General features: G+C 39.2%; 2 protein-coding genes across 6 annotated transcripts in view; both read right to left on the bottom strand.

The window, feature by feature from the left end:
* Window positions 1-415: 415 nt before the first annotated feature.
* On the bottom strand, window positions 416-2,796 carry ARMH2 (armadillo like helical domain containing 2). The gene is made up of 2 exons (XM_019716828.3): window positions 2,532-2,796; window positions 416-843 (listed from the first exon to the last, which is right to left on the bottom strand). The coding sequence occupies exons 1-2, from the start codon at window positions 2,794-2,796 to the stop codon at window positions 416-418; spliced, it is 693 nt and encodes a 230-aa protein (XP_019572387.3).
* A 356-nt stretch (window positions 2,797-3,152) lies between these two features.
* The window catches only part of RIPOR2 (RHO family interacting cell polarization regulator 2), a 188,158-nt gene continuing 181,074 nt past the window's right edge, over window positions 3,153-10,236 (bottom strand). For all 5 annotated transcript variants that reach the window (XM_019716819.3, XM_019716820.3, XM_074318945.2 and 2 more), the window contains 2 exons: window positions 7,106-7,196; window positions 3,153-4,900 (listed from right to left, as the gene is read on the bottom strand). In XM_019716819.3, the coding sequence (XP_019572378.2) occupies window positions 4,800-4,900; window positions 7,106-7,196 (192 nt within the window). In that variant the 3' untranslated portion in view covers window positions 3,153-4,799. The remainder of the gene's footprint in view (window positions 4,901-7,105; window positions 7,197-10,236) is intronic.

Raw genomic sequence — 10,236 nt, 5'->3', positions numbered from 1 at the left:
CTGGTAGATAAAAACAACCTCAGCCCCAAGATATGGCAGCTGGAAGACCTGCAGTGAAATAGGGCTGAAAGGATACAAGTGGGGCACCAGTCAGTGTCCACTACAACAGGTTGGGTTAGGATTTGGCATTTCTGGGTGTGTTGGCTTAATGTCATCTAATCCAAATGAACCATTGCTCCTCATAGTTCTATAGGTAATATATCTTCTCATGAATTCCCATTTTATAAAGTTGATTTCCATGAGGTAATTTTAAACAGCAGTGCTTTTCATAAGTTTGGTTATTGCAGTAACTGGAAATTTATATGGAAGTTTTCAGCTTCCTAAAAGAAAACACTGAAGAATCATATATTGACTTTTATTATTTCAATTTTCCAGTGTTGCAGATAGCTGTGTCATGGAACTGGATTTAGAGAAGTTAATTCCTGTGAAAACCAATTAGGAAATACAGTACCTCAGCAAAATTCTCAGGCCATCCAGACCAATTCTCACTAGCCAACATCTGCAGATGGTATTTTAAACTGCTGCAGTCTTTAAGTTCCTGCATGCAAGACAAGTTATTGCATGTCATGACAGAGAGGACGTAGCAAGTCCAAAATTGAACCAGGAGGTGGTTGTTGATTTCACTTTTGATGGTAGACTCAAGTCTGTTATCAAAAATACCAGTGAGAATGGGAATAAACTGCAGATGTTTGGCTCTTCTCTGGCTGACAGGGTTTAAGTAACACCAACATGCTACACTCTGGAGCAGCAGGATTTTTATTTTTGGTGCCATATTGTGATCTTGCAGCAAGTGAGCTACTTCTTTCATGTACTCAGCTGCAAATTTCCCAGCAGTTGGTCCTCCTGTAAAACAAGTATTTGCACTTTCAGAAGTTCTTGGTATATTTAGTAAGCTAGTGACATGGTGTGTTCATGTGTTCATATTGTTGCTATATACTGACACTTTGGATACTTGGAGTTTTCCTCTTTTTCCCCATCTTGTGTGCTGCTGTGAGGATGAGAAAATGTGTGTTGCTAAGAGTAATATGAAAAGCACTGAAAGATTCCTGCCTGCCAGTTGTCTTTCATGAAGCATCCAGCAGTCCGTATTTCAAGGTGAAGGAAACCTGGCTGGTTCACTTAGCAAAACTCCCTCATCTTATTCCTGATTCTCTGCCTTCAGTATTTGAAAAAAATTCCAGAGCATTAGAGCAAACAAAACCAAAAGGCTGAGATGCAAAGCTGGATCTAGCATAAGAGGTTTTTCGTGAGTCCATTGCTCTGCCGTCTCATTCTTGCCCATTCTTACAAATTTCTAAGCCCAACTCTTGGCAGATTAGGACCAATATGACCTTAGAAGGTTTTTACAAATTTCTAAATCCAACTCTTGGCAGATTAGGACCAATATGACCTTAGAAGGTTTTCCTTGCTTTGGTTACTGACCTAACCTGGTCCTGGACTCTACTTTCATCATATAACTCAGAACTTTCTACTTCAAATCTCAAACTCGAAGAAGGCATTGGATGAAGACTAGATGGTGAGGAGTAGCTGCCATAGTTGCCCAGATTCTAGCCACTGGAATTTTGACCTGGACTGGATTTCTCTTACTTGCACTATCACTGTGCAAAGTTACCGCGATCCCCAAAATTTTCTAGTCAACAAGCCCTTTCCTTCCCACCAGTACAGCTAAATCTAAACAACAAAAAGGTTCTGATCCTCTTATAATTAGCTAGCTCTTCCCCCAAATGGGAATACAGCTATGTAAGGAACTGAGCCTGCCTGGTGAGGTGGGTGTCATTTATTCCTCCTCCACATGGGAGTTCTGTGCTGTATTCTCGCTAACTCTGTGCCAGTGGCTCTCAGCCATTCTGGCACCTAACCCCTTGGTCCTTGAAAACAGCAAATGTTTTCTCTTATGGATACCATTCTTTGAAAGATTTAGTCTATCAAACTATAAGTAACTCATTTTCCCATTAATACCCTGAAATTTATTAGGAGTGAGTTTGGACTTGACAATCATTAGAGTGGTGTGTGTTTAAATGGCTTACCACTTAATTTTCTAGCCAAGTATATATTGATCGTTGCTTTTCACAGATACACCTATTGGCTTTCCTGGCAGGTGTTTAGGAGCATTAAGTTCTTAATGATTTTTCTAAGCTATTTTCTCTGTAATGCAGTTTTACAAGTTAGAAAATCAAGTAGTTTTACTCTGTTGGAATCAGATTGCTAGGTTGGAATTATATCAACTTAGTATAGATTCTTGGATTTTTTTATGATAATGAGAACTTTGATAGTCAATTCCAGTATATACTCTATTTTTAATAAAAGTGGGAGAACAATCAGTATTATTTGACAGACACGTTCTTTTAAAACATGAGATCCTTGAGGAGAAAATAATTGGTAATATCTTTGGTGGTACAAAGACAAACTAATAATTTAGGCAAAGGAAATGTCATTGGATTTTTAAGAGTAGAGCTATGAAGATCACTAACAGTGTTACAAGCACACGGATTTTGAAACCCCTACTTTAGCACAGCTGGTTAAGTCGGTACCTGTGAAGGTCAACAGTCCGATTCTATAGGCGGCTTGAGCCCTCTTCTCAATGGCTACAGATTTGTTCTTCAACATATGGCCAAGTACCACAATTTTTTCTTTGTGAAAAATACTCTCAGCTGGAGGGATATGTTCTTCCTCTTTCTTAATGAAAAGGCCCTTAACAGTGACACTCCAGAATCTCTGGAAGCACTGATACAGCCCCACAAAATACTGACAAATCTGAGTCCAAAATCGCACATAATAAACACGGGTCTTGGCCATTGTGTAAAAAAGGCCAATGGTGCTTCAGTTATACCACTGGCAGTAACAGAACAGTCAAGAAATCTGGACCGCATCACTTAGCAACACAATAGAATGGAATACACAAATCTGGAAGCACTGTGCTGGGGATTTCCGCTGGGAACACATGCAAATAATGTACTTTTTACCCTCAAGGAGTGCAGTTTCCTTTTTCTCCAATTAGCTTTACAAAAAATTGGAGAAGTGAATATTATCTTCACTTACAGATGAAGGAATTTCAAGGTAAGAATAAATTCAAATTAAGAATAAGGTGTAGTGTGTTGTTTATATACCAACTCAAAGGCATGTGAAAAAATAAAGCAGACTGTACATGAGACTAGTAATTCAAAAATAATTTTTATTTTAACTTACATGATTGAAACTGATGAATACAAATGCCACAATACTAAAAGCACCCCCTTAAACCAAAATAAAATGCAGAAGTGAATACAAAAGATAATGGAGTTAATTATTCATGCAATATTGAAAAAATAAACCAAACAAAATACTAACGTTTGTGATTTGACTTTCTATAAAAAGAACCATTTCAACCCACTATAGACTGTACAATGTACTTTTAAAATGAAGGATATATGCATATATATAATATTTATAAATATACAAACATATATACACATAATTTCACAGTTAAAAAGAACTATTTGCCAGGAAGCCTGGCAAACAATTTTCACTTCAAAATGAGTTGTTTTTAAAGGTCTTGCTAAAATGTAAATATTTAAAAGGACATCTAAATGGTATTTTATACAAAAACATCCAGAGTAGTTATTATTCCAGTTTATTCCACTCACACATATTATTTTGATATCTTGGCATATCCCACCTCATATACTCTTAAGAGGAAGAAAAGTTATTTAATAGGAGCTACTGAGCGGTCTTGTATTTTATTTAATGGACTTGATACCTTGATTTGAGCAATTAATTGAAGCTGTTATTTAACTATTTGGCCAAGGGATCCTTGCAGTGGGGAGTGACCTCACTTGGGGTAGTAACCATCCCTCAGGGCGGTCTTCTTCCTAATCTCTTGGTAACCTTCACAGAAGCAAGGACCACTTTTAACGTCCATATGTTCCGCTCCATTAGGATTCGTCCAACTTCGTATTCTTCCACCTCAAAGAGCATCCCAGCTTTCTGAATCCATGGCTTTTGGTTTTGATTAGTTTCAGCAGCAAAATACCTCTATTGTAAAAATATTAGGTTGGTGCAAAAGTAATTGCGGTTTTTGCAATTTTTAACCTTTTAAACTGCAATTACTTTTGCACCAACCTAATATAAAAGCTCTTGTTTATTAAAAAAATTCAAACTTTGCGCGTCTTTTTCTTTTTTTTAATGAGTATGGGTATAATCTTATTAAGGTAGTTCATAGTCATCTACCTGTCTTTTTACCATAATGGAAACATGGTTTTGGAATTTTTAGGATGAAGAAAAGAAATAGTGGAGGCTTGACAAAGATTAAAAAAAAAAAATTAAACTCTTACAATGTCATTTTACCAGGTTCTGCAGGCAAATTTGTATTTGAAGAAATTATTTGTGCTTTGCGTTTAAGGTAAAATTAGGTAACTAAGGGGGCCACTGAACCCTGAGAGCACGACAGAAAAACTGCAAGGTGTATATATTTATCAAAGTATCACAGGACTGTTTCACTTACTAGAAGAACTTCCAAAAAAGTACAAAGATGGCTATTTAAAAATTCCATACATACTGGATACGACAGACTCTTTCACTAGGTATTGTCAGACGCAATCAATGATGTAATCTAAATTACACACAGCGCTATTGTACTAGCCGAAGGAAAAGTACATGGGTACTGTAAAACCGGACTGTGAATTCTTTCTATAACATGTTAGATTTCCAGACGACCTCAACAGAACTCTTCAACTTTTAAACACATTCCAGGTAAGTCACAGCACGCTCTTGATTAAAAGGGCCATTTGTTAAGACAGCTGTTAGGCAGAGCTAACTGGTGATTAAAAGGCTGTGGCTACTTCAGTTCCATGACGACCTCCAACTTTAACACAGTCTCGAGGAAATTTGTCCAATTGTTCATATGCCAGCCGCCCATCTTCTCCTGGGTGTACAACAGGAAGAAAGAATACCAATTTGAACTTAACTTTTTAATTCGTCACTTAGGATAATAAATTAATACCAGTTGCTTAGGTATGGACTACTATTTTTTGCTAATGTTAGGTTTAGGTAAGGAAAGTCATTTTCTGTTGTTATTAATTATATTGTTTCTATTAGGTAATGTTTTGAAAAACCCAAGAACTTTTGAGCTAATGCCAGAGACTAAAAGAATGCCAGGGTGAGAAACAAAATAGAACCTGTGAGCATGTGATGTTAATGATTTCACATAATAGATTTATTCCTGAGAAGTCACGTGGATTATATTTTAAATGCATCAGGGATTTCAATATGACTGCTCTTTGACTTCAGTGCACTGAACTTTCATGTAACTTTTACTTCTATACATTATATGAGTATATTGGTACATATAAATGATCTTTCATAAAAGTCAAATTTAGGCTTTCAAACTTTACCTAAAAAATTACTCTTTGCTATGTAAACGTGATGACGTCTACCACCAATAGCTAGCTCAGTTTTGTCAGTAGTGCTGTCTTGAACAGCCAACATGTATTTGTAAATTATTTGACTATTTTGTTCTATTTTTCTTATTTAAAAAAATTATTAGAAAATGGGAAAATGAAGTACAGAAAATTAGTGGTAAGAAGCAGGCCACTACATTTAATGCAAGTGAGACAGATGGAAATAATTAGTTGTGCTCAATTGGAAGTTTATTGTGAAAAAAGATAAAAGTAAAAAGATTCATGAAATACTGGAAATATATTGATATTAGTGGGTTTTAGAAAAGGAGTGTAATCATGGATTTTATAATTTATTGTCTCTGGAAACAAGCCTTCCAATAAACCAAAAGTCTGAAAGAATCACTTAGGAGACTTTTAAAAGTCCCATTGCAGAGGTATACTTCACACCAACAAAAGCAGAATCTTTGGAAGCGGACCAGGCATGGGTATATTTTAAAGCGCCCCTGGTGATTCAGCCATGAATTGGTGATGTGACAGGGCATGGGGGCTGGGTGCAGGTAGCCACGCATGTAAAGAGCTAAGGTGAAGCAGGTTTGTGACTACTGGAGATGTATGTGCAGCTGAAGTGACTTGGACACATTCAACAGGCGTCAGCTTCCTTAGGTTACACTGGAAATAGACACATGGTTGGCTGTGCGTTATAAACACCTGGCTAACCTTCATTGTTATTTCAGAACATGAAGGAATAAAAAGAGCTCAAACTAATAATACCCTGGGCACATTTTTAGAGAATTAAATAATTTCTATTCCGAATACAGCCATAACGAATAACTGTTTTATCCTTTAAACAAACATGCTAGCTAAGATTTCTGTGCCTGGAATGTTATATTCAATAGCAGAAAGAAGCCTTATTGAACCGGTAATTATACAAAAGAAAAACTAACAATGTATGTGATTTTTCACGGTGATTATAAATGCTAGGAGATTCTCCCTTACGTTGTTAAACTACTAGAGTCAAAGTAGGGTGGCTTTTTTCCAACTAGTATTATTGACCAAATTATAGTTGAGGACTTGTAGACTTGAGGAGTCTAGTTTTTACACTTTATGAGTATGTTGTAGTAGTAAAATTATTTATAGCAACTATTTATATTTTTTATGCAGAGTTTAAAAAGCCTCTCTCTACCCTCCCAACTCCCCAAAAGAATAAAAGTATGAAACCTGCTAATTGTGAACCTTTAGAAAGTGAAGGGGAAGGTTTATGTGGATATTCCAGAATAAAATGAATACTGCAATTCTTTTGTTTGGCGTCAGGGCTCAGGTGGGATGGCCAGTGGGGTAATCAGAGGTTAACCCTAGAGTTAGGGTGAGGTGGTGACACCTGGGGGATTGCTGCCTCCTGGGAAACCTCAGCCAATCATTGTCTTCCAGGTGGTGTCAACCGCAATCTGGTCATCCAATTTGGACTCCTGATTAGGGTTTGACGTCTATGTTCTTAAGTCCAAATAGTGCACAGATTGACGAACAATCTAGAAAGGCTTCACAGAGCAGCCCTCACCCTCAGCCTCCAGACAGAACAGGAGCTGGAGAGAGACTAGAAAGATCAGTTCTACTTTTTATGTGTGTGCGTGCCCACAGATACCATAGGGAGAAGATTGCTAAAACAGTCCACATGAAACTTCTAACAGTTCCCTTTGAGAGTCAAAAGTAAACATCATCTTCAAAAAACTCACCAAGAGACAAGAGAGTTTCTGAGGCCACATTTCTGATTTCTTCAGCATCAGACTGACACAGGGTTACCAGCATTTTAATGCTTTCGGTAGCCTACAGGGAGAAAACCGTTAAAATTGTGCTCTGACATTTGTATCTGAGGTTGCATGAGACAGCATTTCAGAGCTGGTGCAGACTTTAAAACCATCTTACCCCGGGTTCCCAAACTTAGCTGACTGTCAGGAGCGCTTGTAAAAGTACAGGTTCCTGGGTGCTACTCCAAGATTACTGTACTAGAATTTCCTGGGATGGAGCCCAGGGTTCGTACTTGCAGGAACTCTGATGATCAGCTAAATCCCTCATTGCACAGAGGACTCCAGGCCTAGAGAAAGGGAGTGACTACCCTGCTTTTTCAGAGTAGAATCCACTTCTCGTCATTTTTCTCACTGTATCTCACTGGTTCCAAAACAGCTCTAATTTAAGATTCCTAGTATTTAGCTTGTATGCCATTCTAGAGAAGGAGAATAAAGGTCAACAATGGGAATTCTCCTATTTGTTTATTCCACATTTATTGAGCACTCTATGAACCAGGCAGTTCACAGGTATGGGGGATTCAGCAACAGACAAGACACAGTCCTGGCCCTCAGGAGCAGCCGATTGTTAAACAAAATAATTACTACAATGAACAATAGGCTGAGTTGGGGTATGAGTGAAGAACACAGAAACATAATCTGGTCTGCTCAGAGAAATTTTCATGGAGGAAGTAATATCTTAGAGGAGTTAGCCGTGTGTGGGCATGTGGGGTGTGTGTGTGTGTGTAGAGCATTAATTATGAACACAAAATGGACTTTAATAATTTTGATATCTCTGTCAGTCATAAAGTGACAGTCATGCCAGTGCATCCCTGAAAGGCATACCCAGTGAATGCCCTAACCAGATAACTTCAGACGCAGCTGATGGTGAAGTATGACCATCTGGACAGCTGAATTGGACTGCTGATGAGCTTTACCGGACTGCACATGGGGGCACTGCACCCAGTCTTGAGCATAAAATCAGAGCTCTGACAGCCCATCACTCAGGCGTCAAGTGACAAGTGACAGCTGCCACCTGCACGTGTCTTAGACGGAGCGCTTGAAACCTTGCCTCCTGACCGTCTCACCAGCCCGGCCTGACACCCAACACTACACACCCCAGCACTGCAAGGACTTGCGCTGAGCACCGGACTCTCATCCTTCTTTTGTAAGACTCTGTTGACCTTGCCTAACCCTGTTGCTTTCAAACCTATGTGACCCTCTTGTGTGAAACCGCTCTAGCTTGACTACTGGAGGCTAGCTTCTGGCCGGAGCCTTGGTTAATGCCTGTGGGAAACTGAGTCAGTAGGGCTAGATCCATGACTTTATTCTAATAAAGTCTGACATTGTGGAAAGACACAAATGTGTGTGAGACGGCTACTCTGATAGCCACCTCCCGTTCACACAGTGTGTTTGGAGGTGGGGAGAAGGAAACAAATTCTAGGTGAGGGGAATAGCTTGTGACAGCGGCCAAATCAAGGAGGGCCTGATAAGCCACAGTAAGGGTTTTGGATTTAATTCTAAGATCATGGAAAGCCATGTAAGAGATTGAAGCAGGATTTGTATTTTATTATGAGAATTCTAATTGCAGTGGAGAGGATGGACTGAAGGGCGTTCAGACTAAGGAGGCAAGAGAGATTGGTAGAGAGGATGCTCAAATCCAGGTGAACAGAGTGGGGATAAAGAGTGGATAGATTTGGGCTGTCGGGTTGTACGGGCCACAGATACAGAAGACTGGAGGTGGGAGTGAGATGGGTGGCGTTTGAGATGACTTCCTAGTGGGGATATCCAACAGAAAGCTGGATAATAGGACAGGAAGACCTGGACAGAAAATGTTGGGAGTTATTAATTAGCATATAGATGATAGAGACGCAGGCGTAGATGTTACCCAGGGAAACATGTGGAGGGGGAAGAGAGCCTAGCAGAGTGTCACTACCAACGACACTATTTAGAGCAGGTCAAAGAAGTAACTGCTTGCTACAAAACCAAATGTTCTTGCAGAGATTTTGAGGAGTTGATAATGGGTGACAAATTATGGTTTTCTTTCGTGGAAGAAAGCTAGGCCTATGAAACGGTAGTGGTAGTGTTGGATGCCGGAACATGGTGAATTGCAGTGTAGATGCTGGGTTATTTTAACCCAATGAGACAGATGGGGACTTAACGTTGGAGGGCCACTTGATTTGAGGACTTCAATCTCAAGGGTGTTTCCAATTTGATAATAGAAGAAAACTGTGAGGTGTCTGCTTGCTGTCATTAATTTTTCCCTGACCAGTTAACTAGTGTTGATTGGTTTGGGTGGATGAAGGCCTGAGTCTGCAGTGGTGTTCACACCATGCTGCCCAGAGCCCCACTGTGAGCTGGAGGGCTGGCCATGGTTTAGAAAGACGTCTTGTATTCAGCCCAAATGATCCTATCCTCTTGGAGAAAGGGGAAAAGGGGAGAAATCGGTTCTCCCAGACTTGGGCTATGCTCGAGTTTAAAATTGTAGTTTTTATTGTAACCTGTGAAGCGTGAAAATCCACAGCACAGATACAGATCACTGTTACACTAATTCTGTATCACAGCTGTCATCACTAAGATGGGACTGTATGTCAGGAGAGCACCCAAATAAATAGCAATCACTGTGGATTTTTTTGGCCATGGGAAAGTAAATTTTTGACCAAGTAACAAAAGGCAAAATTTCCCAGAGCTGTTTTTCTTCACAGGTCATTAACTTTCTCTTTTGATGTGTTAATCCCTTTCTTCACTTCCAGACAGGTCTGCAGGACCCCTTGTCCCAAGCACCCATCCAAGATTTTAGCAAGCTCTAAGGTGTGGCCTCCTCATTCTTTTCTCAAGAGTAATTAGTCTTATTTTTTGTGATTAAGGTAAGTTAAACATTAAATCTTGACTACTGAAAGGTAAACTCATTAATGTTGGGAATTTTCAGTGCTTTCTTTTTTCATTTACATTTTAGCTCTTTCACGAACACCTGACAGTTAAGATTGTAAGCTACTTAATAAAAAGAGTTCATGGGGAAGAATCTGGAAATTTATTGGCACATTGAATTTTAGAACTTCTTTGCAAATGTTATGTGTCCCTGC

Source organism: Rhinolophus sinicus, chromosome 7, assembly GCF_057876585.1.
Source record: "Rhinolophus sinicus isolate RSI-liver-muscle chromosome 7, RSI-T2T, whole genome shotgun sequence".
NCBI lineage: Eukaryota > Metazoa > Chordata > Mammalia > Chiroptera > Rhinolophidae > Rhinolophus > Rhinolophus sinicus.
Note: the sequence above shows the minus strand (reverse complement) of the source record. Positions and strands in the feature narration are given on the sequence as shown.

Bases quoted from the DNA above. Each gene is read 5' to 3' on its own strand.
- ARMH2 (XM_019716828.3), bottom strand. From the start codon at position 2,796: ATGGCCAAGACCCGTGTTTATTATGTGCGATTTTGGACTCAGATTTGT. The intron at 844-2,531 runs GTACCGACTTAA...CTTGTTTTACAG, and splicing joins CGGACTGTTGACCTTCACAG to GAGGACCAACTGCTGGGAAA.